At 47.5% G+C, this 17533-nt stretch overlaps 1 protein-coding gene across 1 annotated transcript in view; it reads right to left on the bottom strand.

Annotated features, from left to right (window-relative positions):
- Positions 1–1855: 1855 nt before the first annotated feature.
- DOC2B (double C2 domain beta) overlaps positions 1856–17533 on the bottom strand; it is a 224759-nt gene continuing 209081 nt past the window's right edge. The window contains exons 7-9 of the mRNA XM_060258979.1: positions 8390–8471; positions 4906–5002; positions 1856–2462 (exon numbers count right to left, since the gene is read on the bottom strand). Coding sequence (XP_060114962.1) covers positions 2326–2462; positions 4906–5002; positions 8390–8471 — 316 coding nt within the window. The 3' untranslated portion in view covers positions 1856–2325. The remainder of the gene's footprint in view (positions 2463–4905; positions 5003–8389; positions 8472–17533) is intronic.

Below are 17533 nucleotides of genomic sequence, written 5' to 3'. Positions count from 1 at the left end.
GGGCCATTGGCCTGATCTGACATGGCTTCTCTTATGTTCTTATACATTTTGTTCCCTCTAGTGCTAAATTCGATATCACACTGCTTTATGCCCAGCATAAAAACCTTGCAGTTTAAATCTGAAGGAGATATGCTGGAAATACATCGATGTATTTTGTCGGCCGCTAGAGGGAGCAAAACATGTTCAGAACAGGAAAACGCACGTAAAGAAATAGTTACTTATAAAAAAAGAAAAATGAGAATTTGGAAAAGCCCAAGGACACAGAGAAGAAAACTGATGTAGGCAGTCCTGAGACCCTTTGGGCATTTTCACAGGCAAGTTGTAAACTGGCTCTTGCTTCTGGTGGGAATGTAATAAAGAACACAAAACCTACGATGGCCACATTACTCATCAGCATAACAAATGCCTCCCTCTTTTGCATTAACAGCAGCCAGAAGTTCACAAGCAGCACAAGAAAGGCGCAAGCGTGTTTTGAGCCTCACGTACAAAGATAACAATATATGTCAGAGCGAGTGTTTGAAACGCCTGCTTCCCAGTTAAACATATCAGAAGAGTTACACAACAGGGAAGGAAAATGGTATGACTGCCCAAATAAAATTCATCTATATCATGGAGCTCTAAAAAAGAGGATGCTGAATTTACTCCATGATTGAAGATTTTCTTGGAAGTAACAATCTCATAATATTGAGAGGAAAATAAAAGCAGATTTTTAAGACAGAGATCTCTGTCAGATCACAGAGGATATTCTCCCCACCTGCAGAGAATACATGCATAGGACATAAATGGCAAATATGTTAGCCAGACAGACTTCTCTTGTAAAAAAAAAACAACTGCAGAGTTACCGGGAGGCTTTGAACTCATGCAGCCTTTTCCAGACCTTTTCCCATGGGAGCTGCATGCAATTACAGTTCTGAGCCCCCCACAACAGGAAGTGTTTCTTTCACTTCCTGTTTTCTCAGAGCAACGTGTGAAAAACGCCTTTGTTTGTGGGTAGCTGTCTAAATACCGGCTTAGATTTGCCAGGAAATCAGTCAACTAATATCCTGAGAACTAGCATCATGTGAAATCCATAAACGAAAAGGTCAGAAAGCAAAGTCCGGATGAACAAACTGGTTTTTGAATGAAAGGAACTTGGACAAAAGAGTCTGGATTGTGCTATTGGCAGGACCATACAAAAGGAATCCAAGTAATTTTGTTTTTAACATACTGTGCGTTGGCCGTGGAAGTCAAAACTCGCCTTTGAATGTTGCTGAAGGGTGACTCCTCTGATGACTACTTGGATGTAAGCCGCTCTCTGATTTGGAGTTTCAGAAAGATCAACTCTGAACTTGCGTTTAACAAAAAATGACTTGATCGAAGCCAGCAGAGAGAGAGAGAGAAAGGGGGAAATGTCATGTTGTTTGAAAGCAGTGACATGACACGACACAGAAAAAGGCAGGTTTATGGTTTCTTAAAAAATATTAGCTGCACAGAGAAGAAAAGTGGGGCACTCCTTGGCCGTGAAGGAGCGATGGGAGGGTCCGGAGAGGAGAGTGGGCTTCTGGCCTCTGAGCACTGATGCTGCTCGGGAACCTCTAGGAAGCCTTTGTGCCTCAAATCTTTGTAGGTCTGTTTGTATTACCCCCGGAGGAAAGGAGGCGGAAGGCGGGACTAAAGGAAGGAAGGAAGCAACTGCTTGGTCAGCTGCACAGCCCTTAACGTATACGTTTTGCACAGATTATCAGACAGGGCAAAGGGAATGCTTCGACGCGGGGCCCCTTCCCCTGCACCGGAAAAATGACGTGAAGACTTGGATCTTCGCCCCCTTCCTCCCAAATCAAGAAACAACCCCAAGAGGCGACATCTTTTTTTTTTCTTAGTGCTAAGATGCAATCAATGTTTTGTTGTACTAGCCACACAAACGAACAAACAAAGAAAAAAAAATTCGGTATATTCCGCGTTGATGTTGCCAGTGAAGCCGCAAGGCAGCAAGAACAGGGGTCAGGAGATCAAATAACTCACGATTTTAACGCATGCAGGCCTTAGGGCTCCCCTCCCTCCCCCCCCCCCCAAGAAACTGCCTTGCTGCAGTTTCAAGGCATCCTAGAGAGATCTCTAGGACTGAAGCTTGCCAAACAACGGGAAACAGGGCGTTGCTCGGTCCCAAGGCGTTACTGGAAAACAGATTGTAACCCATTGCTTGTTTACCAAGCCCCTTTCCCCATTCTTGCTGACTTGGAGCGCAAACCCTTCCAGTGAAGTAAACAATTAAGTCCGAAGGCAAGAGTCGTTCCTTCGTCAGGTGCTGTGCTATGTTGGACCAGGTCCCCGGGTCCACTCGTAGGGTCAATCGCTGAGGATAGCCCCCGGCAGCTCGTTGGTGAGGGTGTGCCAGCGCTCGATTTTCTTATCCTTGTTTTTCAAGCAGTCGAACCAGTGCTTCAGGCGGTCCCCTTTGGCGTTAATCCCCAGCACCACACCACCTAACACACAAGAGACAGAGACAGTTCACTGAGGAGGGGTCGGAGGGGAGGGCCACCAACCCAAGAGAGGAGGAGCCAGCAGATCAGTGTTGGAAGTGAAGGGATGCGCAACGTCTTTTTGTGCAGAGCACAACAGAAGAAGAAGATATTGGATTTATACCCCGCCCTCCACTCTGAATCTCAATCTCAGAGCGGCTCACAATCTCCTTTACCTTCCTCCCCTACAACAGACACCCTGTGGGATGGGTGGAGCTGAGAGAGCTCTGACAGAAACCCCCCCCCTTTCAAGGACAACTCTGCGAGAGCTATGATTGACCCAAGGCCATTCCAGCAGCTGCAAGTGAAGGAGTGGGGAATCAAACCCGGTTCCCCCAGATAGGAGTCCGCACTCTTAATCACTACACCAAAGCAGCATCCCCCTTCTGCAGTGCAAGCTATTCTTAAGTGAACACCCAGGTCTGTGGAACATCCACCCTTGATTGCCCTCCTATTTCTCAGTAGGGGAAAAGTAACCGGAGACTGCTGAGGACTGCGCTCTGCTGCCCCCTTCAGGCACCCCTCACCATTAGCCCAAAGTAGGGTTGCCAGCTCTGGGTGAGGAAATACCTGAAGATTGTGGGGGTGGAGCCTGAGGAGGGCGGGGCTTGAGTAGGGGAGGGGCTTCAGTGGCGTATAATGCCATACAGCTCACCTTCCAAAGTGACCATTTTTTCCTGCTAAACTGATCTCTGTCACTTGGGTAGAGACAGAACAAAGAGTCCAGGGGCGCCTTTAAGATGAACAAAAGTTTAATTCAGGGTATGAGCTTTTGTGTGAGGGCTCACTTCGTCAGACAATGGAATGGAATGAATAGTCTTACACAGGGGTGGTATTCTAGCAGGAGCTCCTTTGCATATTAGGCCACGCACCCCTGATGTAGCCAACCCTCCAAGAGCTTACAAAAAAGAGCCTTTTAAGCTTTTGGAGGATTGGCTACATCAGGGGTGCGTGGCCTAATATGCAAAGGAGCTCCTGTTAGAATTCCTCCCCTGGTCCTACATATAGAGGGTGGGCAGTAAATTAGCATGCAAAATAATGAAGATGTTTTTAACTGATGAAAAAAATAATAAGCTTGGTTTCTGGTTATTGTCATTTGGGTTCAACTAGGGGGAGGAATAGCGAAGGTAATAAATCTTTCAGAATTGGAGATCGATGTATCCTAAATATTGACTGTACCCTCTATATGTAAAAATCGATGTACTCTCTCTATATAAGACTGTTCATTCTATTCCGTTGTCTGGCGAAATGGACTTGCACATGAAATCTCACACCTTGAATTGGTCATAAAGGTGCTCCTCAACTGTCAAGAGAGACTCTTGCCATTGTATCTGGGAACACTTTCACTTTCTGCTGTCTCTGCTTTGCGCTGTTCCTATCTCTGTGTAACAAGTGAAGCATTCCTTCTGCCTTATCTCAGGGATGGCCAAGGTCGTCTCCGGCTGATTATGTCTGCACCTGCAAGGGGCCTGGGAAGAACTATTGAGGGAGGGATCGCTTGCTTCGCGCCTTGGGTTTGAATAGGTAACGGTTATTGCGCCAGGTATAAGAAGAGGGCAATTGCCTGCCAAAGGTAGTTTTCGCAAGAACCATCTTGCCCTGTCTTGTCATGCATCAATAAACAGCCATTTTTGAAATGGACTGTCATTGATCATTGAACTGTTGGGAACTTGACACAGACCAAACAGAGTGCCCCACTTTGATCTATCTTCTTGGATAGAGATAGACAGGCCTCGGATTCCGTGGGAGCTCATAGGAACAAAACTCCTGAACTTTTTTGAGAGTTCTACCTCCTCCATCTGAGAGTTCCACCTCCTTGTCCATTGAATGGTAGGTGCAGCTGCATAACAATCCCAGAATGAGCTCCACCACCTATTTTTCTACAAAACGACCCCTGGAGATAGGGATTATCTTTATCCTCCCTATCTCCATCACCTGCAACCGGGGAAGGAGACACTGATTGTGGAGAAGGGAATGGAGACTGCTACTGATGTGAGAAGGGGGCTGCATGATCCCTAGCCCACCTTGCCCACGGCCCCTAAGAAAACGTGCTACTGACCAGAAAAAAGCTGCAAAGACTATAAAGAGAAGGGACAACAAGAGCTGTGCTGTAAAAGGCAACGTGTTTATGAAAAAGCTTTGTCAAGGGAGGGTGCCCATGCAGAGGCAGAAAGACAGGTGGATCTGCTCGCCCACTAGATACTCAGAGAGAGAGAACATTTTGGGACGCCAAGTCAACTTGTGAACCCGTTCCAAAATGACACCAACTGTCAGGCTGCGGAAGGCAGTCGCGGGCAGGGACAGAGAGAGGAGGAATCTATCCGTGATTCAGATCGCAGTCTGTGGTCGGATTTCCACCTAAGTGGCATATCAGGATTGAGCGCTCTGGTGGGAGCCCCAGACTCACCAATAAAGTCATTCGATTTGCCAATGTCGTAATCCCACACCGTCACCTCCAGGGTCTTTTTGGTCAAGTCGCCGTGCTTGATCTCGTAGCAAAATTCCTGTGAGGAAGCAAGTGGAACCGACACTCAGGAGAAACGTTTAACTCCATCGAATGGGTAACTCCATCCTCTCTCCAAACCCAGGCCTGCCAGAGGAGGTCCCCGGATTAGCCAGACTTAGTGCTAACCAAAGGAACTCAGCCCAACTTGAAGACTTCATCCTTTTCACCTTTCTCAAGGCAGGGCCTTTAGTATGACCCCCCAGCCCTTATAGAATCATAGAATTGGAAGGTACCTCCAGGGTCATCTAATCCAACCCCCCTGCACAATGCAGGAAACTCACAAATGCCTCCTCACACGGACCTCCAGTGACACCTATCTCCCCCATCTTATAATTATGCAGAGCTTTTTTTGAGCAGGAACGCAGGTCAATGTCAGGGGGTGTGGCCTAATATGCAAATGAGTTCCTGCTGGACTTTTTCCTACAAAAAAAGCCCTGTGTGGAACAATGGTGACATCAGGGGTTGTGACCTAATATGCAAATGAGTTTCTGCTGTGCAAAACAATGGTTTTGCATATTAGGCCACACACCCCTGATGCAACCAATCCTCCAAGAGCTTACAGGGCTCTTAGTACAGGGCTTATGGTAAGCTCTAGGAGGATTGGCTACATCAGGGGGTGTGGCCTAATATGCAAATGAGTTTCTGCTGGGCTTTTTCCTGCCAGTTTGGTGTAGTGGTTGAGTGTGTGGACTCTTATCTGGGAGAACCGGGTTTGATTCCCCACTCCTCCACTTGCAGCTGCTGGAATGGCCTTGGGTCAGCCATAGCTCTCGTAGTTGTCCTTGAAAGGGCAGCTGCTGTGAGAGCCCTCTCCAGCCCCACCCACCTCACAGGGTGTCTGTTGTGGGGGAGGAAGGGAAAGGAGATTGTGAGCCGCTCTGAGACTCTTCGGAGTGGAGGGCGGGATATAAATCCAATATCTTCTTCTTCTTCAAAACCCCCCTGTAATTATGCATTGGATTTTTCCTACCTAAATGCAGAAGGAGGGGACTCTTGCCCTTACACTGGCTGCTTCTGGAGTTGGGCCTGGCCGTATACTAGTCCCCAACTAATATACAGTCGCCAACTCAGGGCTCTTTTTGTAGCAGGAATGCATTTGCATATTAGGCCATACCCCTCTGATTTAGCCAATTCTCCTAGAGCTTACTTTAAGCCCTGTACTAAGAGCCCTATAAGCTCTTGAAGGATTGGTTGCATCAGGGGTGTGTGGCCTAATATGCAAAGGAGTTCCTGCTACAGAAGAAGCCCTGACTCAACTAATATATTAGTCCCCAACAGAGACATCAAAGCAAGCTTGGGTAACTTGAGTTCATGACCTTGCAGTTTGCTTGTGTGTTTCGTGATGTTGCTTTTTCTCTGTCCCTGTCAGATTTTAAAAAGCCATTACCGATCCGGGTTCAGAAACCTCTCGTACTTAAGTGACTGGCAGAGTCAGGCAGGCAGAACCAAAATAGGAACAGAGTGGTTCAGGCTGAAATGAAAGCAGAACTTGGTAGGAAAAGGGGCAGAACTAAGAAGGAATTTATCCTCTTAAGACTGCAATCTCACATGCGCTAAATAATGCGCTTTCAAACTCACTTTCAATGCACTTTCCAACTGGATTTTGCCGGTTCACACTGAGAATATGAAGATCTTTAAACAGTTATAACTTTTTTTAGTACTCAGTTTTCTACCAGCATTTAAACCCTCTGTAAGAATAAGACATAGAAATTGTTAAATGTTTAAGATAAACATTGGGATGGTTTAAATTTAGCATTTAAATCTGTCACATTGTAAGAGATGTAATTTTTTTTATTGTTAATAACATACTGCAATTAAGAAAGTTCCTGATTATTATTTCAAAGAGAGAATTCACTTTAAATACTGTAGCAATGATGTATTGCTATTTGCTCTTACCTTTGAAATATTAAATGATTTAGGCAATGTTTTTCAGGATGGTTTAAATTTAGTACAAGGATCTGTTAAACTGTAAAAGATGCAACCTTTTTAAATTGTTAACAGAATATCGCAACCAAAAAATTCTTACCTATGCTTTTAAAGAGATAGCTCACTTCAAAATGCTGTAATAGGGATGTTTTATTATCTACTCTTATATGTAAATTATGTCTTTTTAACTAAAGCAGACCTTACTTGATTTTACTTATTGTATGTAACTATTCTTAAAATCTGAAAATTATTGATGAATTTATACTTTCCCCTTCCCTCCTTATGTACCCCCCTTTTTTCCTTTGGAAAAAAAAATAACAATTTAATCATCAAAAGAAAGTGGATTGAAAGTGCATTGTCTAGTGTGTGTGAGATCGCAGCCATAGGTTTGCTGCATTTGAGTCTGGGAGCACCTCTGAGACCAACAAGGTTGCTTTTGAGAGTCTAAGTTTCCTTTGTTAGATACTTCAGCTCTTGAACGCTTATAACCCCTGAATCTTGTTGGTCTCTAAAGAGGTACTGGATTTGAACCTAGCTGTTCTTCAGAAGATGAAGAAGGAGGAGAAGGAGGAAGCGAAGGAGATTAGATTTATACCCTGCCCTTCTTTAACCAAAGGAGTCTCAGAGAGGCTTACAATCTCCTTTCCCTCCCCACAACAGACATCCTGTGAGACAGGTTGGAGCTGAGACAGAACTCTGACAGAAGCTGCTCTCGAAAGGAACAGCTCCGTGAGAACTTGTGGCTGACTCAAGGTCACATCAGCAGGTGCAAGTGGGGGAGCGGGGAATCAAACCCGGTTCTCCCAGATAAGAGTCTGCACACTTAACCACTACACCAAACTGGCTCTCCAACATGTCTGCCCTCTGAAACATTCCTCCTAGGTGTACAGTGATAGTTTCAGGTCGATTTTACTGTATTAGTTTTTACTGTGCGAAATGCTTTGAGCAGGTCTCTGGAGAGAGAGCATTTATACAGTTGCTAATAAACAAGCAAGCCAGGGAGGAGTTTGACAAGCCCTGGGATGTAATGGCTTTTTAAAATCTTATAGGGACAGAGAACAGCAACATGATTTCATTACAGAAAAACCTATACACATTAGCATGAATGGCAGCAGCACTCTGCTTTCTGCTTCTTATTCTGTGTGCGCATGTGACTAGATTGTTATCCGGCATTTGCATGTACACTGCATGGCATTTATTCATAGAAGGCAAATTCACAGACATGCAAATAGCAAAAACCGCACACAGTTTTATGGGGGGGGAACACAGGGCAAAGAGTCTTTCCTTGAGGCAACAGAAGGCGGTGGGAAAACTGCAGGGGTGAGAAATTCAAAATCATCTAAAGGCAGAGACACTTTTGCGGCCAGACGGCCAGCTGAAGATCTGGCGATGTTGCGTAGTTAAAACCCCTCCTCCCCAGACTCATCCCTATAAGATCCAAGAAGCAGAACAGAAATACCTCGTTGAATTCAGGATTGAGCGTTTTCTTCTTGACGGCTGTCTTGTGCTTGGACTTCTTGTCCTCGTCTGGTTTCAAGTACCTGCAAAGATATCACCCATCAACATGGGCTGTTTTTTTTTTTAGCCTTCAGCCATGTCAGAGGTGAAGAAATGCAACCCCGCTGGATGCACAGAAAGAGTAGATTTAAATTGGATGATATCTGGACAACCAGCTGTTCACCAACATATGGGCCATGCGTCATCTATCCCCTAGCTTTGACCCATGCCTGGGGCTCAGTCGATGCTGCAGAAAACAGGGGCACTCGTGTTTTTGTGTGTGTGTGTGTGTGTGTGAGACTGATTGGCCAGGAAGGGATGTCACTTAAAAAGAGGAAGTGTTAACTTATTTCTAACAGGCACCTGCTGGCTGATAAACTGCACAAATGCAATCCATGATGTGCAGGGTGATAAAAAGCTGGATAGGGTGGCCTGCTCTGGATTGGGAATAGGGTTCCCAGCCTCCCACTTAGGGTTGCCAAGTTCAGTTCAAGAAATATCTGGAGACTTTGGGGGTGGAGCCAGGAGACTTTGTGGGTGCAGCCAGGAGACATTGGGGGTGGAGCCAGGAACAAGGTTGTGGCAAGCATCATCGAACTCCAAAGGGAGTTCTGGCCATCACATTGAAAGGGACCGCATATCTTTTCAATGCCTTTCCTCCATTGGAAATAATGAAGGATAGGGGCACCTTGTTTGGGGGCTCATAGAATTGGACCTCCTGGTTCAATCCATTTGATATTTGGAGGGTATTTAGGGGAGAGGCATTGGATGCCATGCTGAACATTTGGTGTTTCTACCTCAAAAAACAGCCCTCTCAGAGCCCCACATACCCACGGATCAATTCTCTCTCTCTTTTTAAACAATTTTATTGGTAACATATGGTAGTAAATCTATATCTTACATCTTTGGAAAAAAAAGCTTTTTTTATCTACCCCATATATTACTTTCTACCCACCCCTCCCCCCGTTACTTGACCCACGCCGGTGTTATTTACTTAAAATGCAAATATTTAAAGTTACCCTTAACTATTAAAACAAAAATTTATATTTATATAAATTTATATTCTTTTTAAAACGTAATCATTATCAAAGATTGTCCAATGTCCTTTTATTTTCCACTCTTTTTCTACATATCTTCTAAACTTTTTCCATTCCGTCTTAAACACTTCTAAATCATAGTCTCTTAATATTCTCCATTCTACCCTATGGGAATCAGTTTCCACAGGGGAGAATGGAATGCCCAGCAGAAGTGGGGGAAGGGCCTCCAAACCGGGGGATCCTCTGCCCCCACCTGGGGATTGGTAACCCTACTCCCCCTGGGGGCTGGGATTCCTCCAGTTTTGCGGCCTCAACCTACCTGCATGGAGCTAGCCGGTGGGAGGATCCCCGCCCCAAAGAACTCTATTTCACCTGACGTGACCATGTGATGACATCACCCCAAAGTGACATCATCGCATTAGGCATATCACACAGGGCACACTCTAGCAATTTGGGTAAAAACTCCAAGGCACCATAGAGGTTTTTCTACCCAAATTGCTAGAACATCCATGTGTGATGTGCCTGGTGCAATGATGTCACTCCTGGGTGATGCGTCAAGTGAGCTTATTTCTGTAACATGATGGTTCCTTAGACAAAGAGCAGGTCGCCGGCTCTTTACTGCTCCCCCCTTATTTACAACCATTGGGCAAGTAATAAATCCATCTAGCTCAAGGATGTTTATGCTACAGCCTGGCTGGTACCACTTTCAAGTCGCCTCTCCCACAGGTTCACACAGACAATTCTTATCTTCTGCTAGAGAAGTGTAATAAAAGAGATTGTGTTTAGCAACCTTTGAACCCGTGACTCAAGTATGCATCTGTAATGTAACCTTTGAAGATATTCTATATAGCAACTGTGTAACTCTGTATACGTCATTACTCCCAAGGCTTGTGTCCTTGGTACAGCTTCTGAGTTTCTAACAATAGAACAGCTTTGATTTGAAACAAAAGACTGATTATTGAGAAATATCAGCGCTTGACATGATGTCATTGTGTGGGCCGCACAAAGTGTGCAAGAGCGACTCTCCCCCACGGGGAGCCAGGTAAGAACTGGCAACCCTATTTGGGAATTTTCTGGAGAAGGCAGGAGGAGCCTGTGGAAGGTGGGGTTTGGGGAGGAGAGGGACCTCCGTGGGGTTATAATGCCATAGAGTCCACCCTCCAACACAGCCCATTTCTGTAGGGAAACTGAACTCTGAAGTTATAATTCTGGGAGATCTCCAAGCTCCACTTTTTAATATTAGGGTTTTTTTTAAAAAAATCTTAGCTTTCTATAAGTTTCTTCACTTTTAATTGGCTTGCAGCTATGGAACTCTTATTCATTATGTTACTTAAATGTAAGATCTGCCGATTTGTGCATTTGGCATTTACTAATTGGGACTTCTGAAAAAAGCAACGGAAACACTACTTTGCAGAATGGCTCTCACGTCTCCCCCTGTCTTCTTGCACGGCAGCATCCGGTATTTGTGGTCTTACTTGAACTCAGGCCCGCAACTATGGTTTAAAACAGGGGTAGCAAGCATATGGCCCAGGGAGAGCTCCTATCAGGCCCCTGAGCAACTGGCTCTTGTCTGCTTCCTTCTCCCTCTCTTGCTTCCTTCTGCATCACAGCTTGCTTTGACAGGTTTGCTCAATCACACAAGAGCTACAGAGCAAACCCCCTATTTCTCCAATGGCTGAAGTTCCTCCCTTGGGGAGAAAGGGGGGAGAAGGAGAGCTGGCTTTGCTATGCTCTCAATTGCACCGCAGAGCTACTAAGCCAAGCCTCTCTTTTTTCTATTGGCTAAGGCTCCTCCCCCTCCTGGTTCCCTGGGGAAGGAAGGAAAGAGTCAGAGCTTCCTTTGCCCACTTCACTGGATCCCATGGGAGAAATACAAAGCAAGCAGCTTTAAGACCAACTAGGGTTGCCAAGTCCAGTTCAAGAAATATCTGGGGACTTTGGGGGTGGAGCCAAGATCAAGGCTGTGACAAGCATAATTGAACTCCAAAGGGAGTTCTGGCCATCACATTGAAAGGGACGGCACACCTTTTCAATGCCTTCCTTCCATAGGAAATAATGAAGGATAGGGGCACCTTCTTTTGGGGCTCATAGAATTGGACCCCCTGGTCCAATCTTTTTGAAACCTGGTGGGTATTTTGGGGAGAGGCACTAGATGCTATACTGAAAATTTGGTGCCTCTACCCCCAAAAAACAGCCCTCCCAGAGCCCCAGATACCCGCAGATCAATTCTCCATGATTTTCTATGGGAATAAATCTCCATAGGGAATAACAGAGTTCCCAGCAGACATTTCTCTCCCCTCCCCCCACTTTCTGACGACCCTGAAGAGGGGGGAGGGCCTCCAAACCGGGGGATCCCCTGCCCCCACCTGGGGATTGGCAACCCTAAGACCAACAAGTGCTAAACTTTAAGCATGTTATAAGTTTTTTTTTTTAAAGCATTCAATTGTGTTTGTGTTCTTTATAAAGTTTATAATCGCACTGCTACAGGACCAACCCTAAATCAGACTTTTCCCTGCAGCCGCTGTGGCCGGACCTGCCTGTCCCACATTGGTCTTGTCAGCCACCAGCGAGCCTGCAGCAAACGTGGACTATTGCACCCTTCTTAAATCTTCGTTCGCGAAGCCAAGCCGAGAGAGAGAGAGAGATCTCTGCTACCTAATCTTAAATAAGTACACTCATGGCCCGGCCCAGCCCGAAATGGCCCAGCCCGAAATGGCCCAGCCCGACAAGGTCTCATTTATGTCAGATCCAACAAATGAGTTTGACACCCCTGGTTTGAAAGTTCATGAGGGGCACCTGTGTGTTTCTCCGTCATTTCTCACTTGAGAGTTCCAGCACCTCTTTTTCCAGAAAGAAAGCTCTGATAATCGTGACTGACAATCTGCTGCAGTTTTTTGCAATATCCCGAAACCGACACCCTGCCCCTCAACACACACATGCCCTGCCTAATGGGAGGGAGACCCTGTGCCAGCATCTCTCTTCCGTTGCAAACGAGAGGAATTAAGTTACTTTGGAATACAAGCAGATGGAGCCGGCAGGCACTTAGCAAGCTGAAGACAGGGGTGGGGTGGGGTGGGGTGGGGGTGGTTACAAAGAAAGCTTTTCCAGCCATGAAACCGAATTATAAGCAGAAAAGGCCTCGCCTATGAAAGGCCCCGTGTACAGCAGAGACCTCCGGGCTGGATCATTTCAAGGAAAATGTGCCTGGTGTGTGAGGGGCAGCTGGGAAAGGAGGCAGAGAGATGGGAAGGTTTCAAGGAAAGACCGGTGAGAAATGTCTCCTTCTTGGGGTGGGGGTGGAATCAGAAGGTGCCTGGATCTCCAGTGCATTTGAGTGCATCTCCCACATCCAGGGTTGCTGGCTACTGGTTGAGAAATCCCTGGTAATTCGGGGGGGGGGGGGGGTGGAGCCTGGGCAGGGATTTCAGCAGGATGCCACAAAGACCATACTCCAAGACAGCCATTTTGTCTGGGAGGACTGATCTCTGTAGTCTGGAGAACAGTTGCTATTCCGGGAAATCTCCAGACTTCACCTGGAGGCTGGCAACCCTAGGTAGCTCATGCTGGCAAACGTCTTTCTCTACCAGAAAGTTTGGACAGCAGAACCATCACTCTCTTTTAAAATTATTTTTGTATTTCTCATGTGCAATGTGTGTGCGTGTGTGCGCGCGCGCGCACCTGGAAGTTATGGTGACCTCTGGTGACTGACCCGCTACTGGGGGGCCGGAGGTTATTCAGGGAGGTGGCTGAAGAAGCCTGCCCCTGCCTTCCGACTGGGTATTTTAAGGACAGCCTCCCATCCAAGTACTAACCCATGAAAGCTCACACCACCGCTACCCCCACCTTGCAGGACTCTTGGGTGCTACTGGACTTGATTCTAGCTAGTTGCTCTACTGCAGAACACAATTAACCCTCCGAAAGAGTCCCAAGTCAGCCATGCTAAAATTCTTTAATCTCACAGGGCTTTTTTTGTAGCAGGAACTCCTTTGCATGATAGGCCACACCCCCTGATGTAGCCAGTCCTCCTGGAGCTTACAGTAGGCCCTGGACTAAGAGCCCTGGAAGCTCCAGGATTGGCTACATCAGGGGGTGTGGCCTAATATACAAAGGAATTCCTGCTACAAAAAAAGCCCTTTGCATTGACCTCAGAACTTCCAAAGGCTGGTGAGATGTGCCTTCTTCAGCTAACCTAGCAGTGATGCTGGGTGGGGAAATGACAGATGTTCCCACCCCACTCAGTTTTGGAGCAGTGTTAAAACAGGACAAGTGAGGGGCTACAATGGAGAAGTCCTGACCTGGAGGTCCCAAGCTGACCTGATCTCACCAGAACTCAGAAGCTAAGCAGGACTGGCCTTGGTTATTACTTGGATGGGAAACCACTGAGGAAGCCCAGGGTGGCTACACGGAGGCAGGCAACGGCAAACCGCCTCTGAATGTCTCTTGCTTTGAAAACCCCTGGGCTTTTTGGAAGCAGGCCCTCCTTTGCATATCAGGCCACACACCCCTGATGGAGCCAATCCCCCAAGAGCTTCCAGGGCTCTTCGTACAGGGCCTACCATAAGCTCCAGGAGGAGTGGCTACATCAAGGGGTGTGTGGCCTATCATGCGAAGGAATTTCTGCTACAAAAAAAGCCCTGTGACACATTAAAGAATTTTAGCACGGCTGACTTGGGACTCTCTCAGAGGGTTGGTTAATTGTGGTGTTCTGCTGTAGAGCAACTAGCTAGAATCAAGTCCAGTAGCGTCTCCCACATACAGGGTTGCTGAAGAGCTTGCAGGGCTCTTCGTACAGGGCCTACCGTAAGCTCCAGGAGGAGCGGCTACATCAAGGGGTGTGTGGCCTAATATGCAAAGGAGTACCTGCTACAAAAAAAAGTCCTATGGGGTTTGCCATAAGTTGGCGTAAGCTGCAACCAGCAGCGCTTCCTATCACAAATAGGAAAAGGTTCTGGGACCAGAAGATGACACGTTTGGCCTTCCAGGTCCAAATTCAGCTGTCCTCGGCCAGCAGCCTGGACCAAAAGCAAACCAATGCATTTGTTTGTGATCCGGTCCAGACCCGCCTGATGATATCTTGTCCTCATCTAGAGCAAGGGCATCCTGGTGGAACATATTCCCACTGGGGTTGCCAAGTTCCCTGCAGCCTCTGGTGGGGGACTGTTTTTGCACAAGAGGTACCATAGAGTTTTCCAAATTGCTAGAGCGTCTGGGAAAACCATAGAGTTTCCCCAGAAGAGCCTAGAGCGGCCGGCGTGTGATGTCACCGGCGCAATGACGTCACTGCGAGCGATGTCATTCTGCTGGCGACATCGTGGGAGGATCCCCCTCGCTGCCCCAATGCGGGCCAATGGGTTGGGAACCTCCAGGGTGGGGGAAACCCCGCCCACCCTGGGGAACCCCCACCCGGCCCAGGAACTTGGCAACACTAGTTCCCACTGAAGATCAGGGCCCTGTGGGACTTAGCACAGTTCCGCAGGGCCTGTAAAACGGAACTGTTCCACCAGGCTTTTAGTTGAGGCAGCGGACGTTTTCAGTTTTTCTGGCTTCCCCTGCTCAAGGCCCCTTCTCTAGTGCCTGGATGGATAGGAATTGGACACTGGAATTTGGCGGGGTATCCATGTTTGCCTGACCGAATCCTATGAAGAAAGGCTGAAGGAGCTGGGGATGTTTAGCCTGGAGAGGCGGCGGCTGAGAGGTGATATGATGACCACCATCTTCAAGGACTTGTGAGGATTGTGGGGAATTGTTTTCTGTGGCCCCAGAAGGTAGGACCAGGACCTATGAGTTGGAATTAAATCAGAAGAGTTTCCGGCTCAACATTAGAGGAAGAACTTCCTGACTGTTAGAGCAGAACCTCAGTGGAACAGGCTTTCTCGGGAGGTGGTGGGCTCTCCTTCCTTGGAGGTGTTTCAACAGAGGCTAAATGACCATCCGACAGCAATGCAGATCCTATGGATTTTGGGAGAGGTGTTTGTGAGTTCCCCGCATTGTGCAGGGGGTTGGGCTAGATGACCCTGGAGGTCCCCTTCCAACTCTATGATTCTAGGACACAAGGCCCCTGTTCTTGTTACTGTTTTATTGTGCCATCTATTGCAGGGGTGGCCAACGGTAGCTCTCCAGATGCTTTTTTTGCCTACAACTCCCATCAGCCCCAGCCAGCATGGCCAATGGTTGGGGCTGATGGGAGTTGTAGGCAAAAAAACATCTGGAGAGCTACAGCTGGCCACCCCTGATCTATTGTTTTATCATTTTTCCTGCTTTTCTCCTTTGACGGGTCCTGTTGTAAGCCGCCCTGAGCCCACCTGTGGGATAGGATGGGGTATAAATTTAATAAATCAAACCAAGGCTGCTGCGGCCAGTCACCTGCTGGCTCCAGTCACCCCATATCCTTGCCAAGCAGTGGCCAACGGCTGATGAATCCCTTCGTTGAGCCCATGGAGGAAAAGAACGCTTCTGGACAGAAGCAAGCATGGGGCTCTTTAGCTTGGAGAAACGTCGACTGCGGGATGACATGATAGGAGTTTGTAAGAGTATGCTCTGGATGGAGAAAGTAGAGAAAGAAGTACTTTTCTCCCTTTCTCACAATATGAGAACTCGTGGGCATTCCATGAAATGGCTGAGCAGTCAGGTTAGAACGGATAAAAGGAAGTCCTTCTTCACCTAAAGGGTGATTAACATGTGGAATTCACTGCCACAGGAGGTGGTGGCAGCTACAAGCATAGCTAGCTTCAAGAGGGGACTGGATAAAAATATGGAGCAGAGGTCCATCAGTGGCTATGAGCCACAGCTTATTGTGGGAAACGTCTGGGGCAGCAATGCTCTGTATTCTTGGTGCTCGGGGGGGGCACAGTGGAAGGGCTTATAGCCCCACTTGTGAACCACCTTTTTTTGGCCACTGTGTGACACAGAGTGTTGGACTGGATGGGCCATTGGCCTGATCCAACATGGCTTCTCTTATGTTCTTATGTTAATCCCCCAGTGCCCCCCTTCTGATATTTCTGACAAAACCTTCCGCCTTCTTTGTATCTGCGGCAAACGAGCGTGATTCAGCTTCCTTTGCTTCGCCTGCCCAATCTGTTTCCCGGGGTCTTGTTCTCTCCAGCACCTTCTCCTTTTGTCTGCAGCACCCTCCGCTTCCACGCCTCTCCCCCACCTTTTCCATGTCTCGGCTCAACACAATGTACCCAGCCACACGCAGAACACAAAGCGTCGCCAAGGCATCCCACGGAGAGGAAGCAGAGCGGGGTCAGCCACAGACCTCAGGAATACGGAGTGAGCGAGAGAGACAGAGAAGACTGCCCTCGTCAGCAGAACCACTATCAAGAGGGCTGCTGTTAGCTAGGAGAGCTAAACAGAACCTCCATGATCAGAGGCAGTGTTCCTCTTGAGGTCCACAGAGTGTAGGACTGTCAAGTTCTCGGGCCGGGCAGGGGTTCTCCCACCCCGGAGGTTCCCAACCCGCTGGCCTGCATTGGGCCGGTGGGGGGAATCCTCCCCTGATGTCGCCGGTGTGATGACATCACTCGCAGTGACGTCATCGCACCGGCGACATCACGTTCCGGCCGCTCTAGGAGCTTCTGGGAAAACTCTATGGTTTCCCCGGACATTCTAGCAATTTGGGAGGGAAAACTCTATGGTACCTCCGGAGGCTGCGGGGGACTTGGCAACCCTAACAGGGTGGGACTTTGGGGATGTTTCTGAATGATTACCTCATAGCAGTGTTCCCTCTAAGCCAGGGGTGTCAAACTCATTTGTTATGAGGGCCGGATCTGACATAAATGAGACCTTGTCGGGTTGGGCCATGTGTGTCTTAAAATGTAAGGCCAGGTAGCAGAGATATAAACTTTATAAAGGGCACAGGCAAACACAATTAAAATTTTTTTTTAAACTTAAAATAAAACTTGCTTAAAACATTAGCACTTGTTGGTCTTAATGGTGCTTTCTTTGTATCTCTCCCATGCAATCCAGGGAATTGGGCAAAGGAAGCTCTGGCTCTTTCCTTCTTTCCCCGGGGACCAGGAGGGGGAGGAGCCTCAGCCAATAGAAGGAAGGGAGGCTTGGCTCAGTAG

The sequence above is a fragment of the Heteronotia binoei genome, chromosome 18 (genome assembly GCF_032191835.1).
Source record: "Heteronotia binoei isolate CCM8104 ecotype False Entrance Well chromosome 18, APGP_CSIRO_Hbin_v1, whole genome shotgun sequence".
In the NCBI taxonomy this organism is placed as follows: Eukaryota; Metazoa; Chordata; class Lepidosauria; order Squamata; family Gekkonidae; genus Heteronotia; species Heteronotia binoei.
This window is presented reverse-complemented; position numbering and strand designations above follow the sequence as displayed.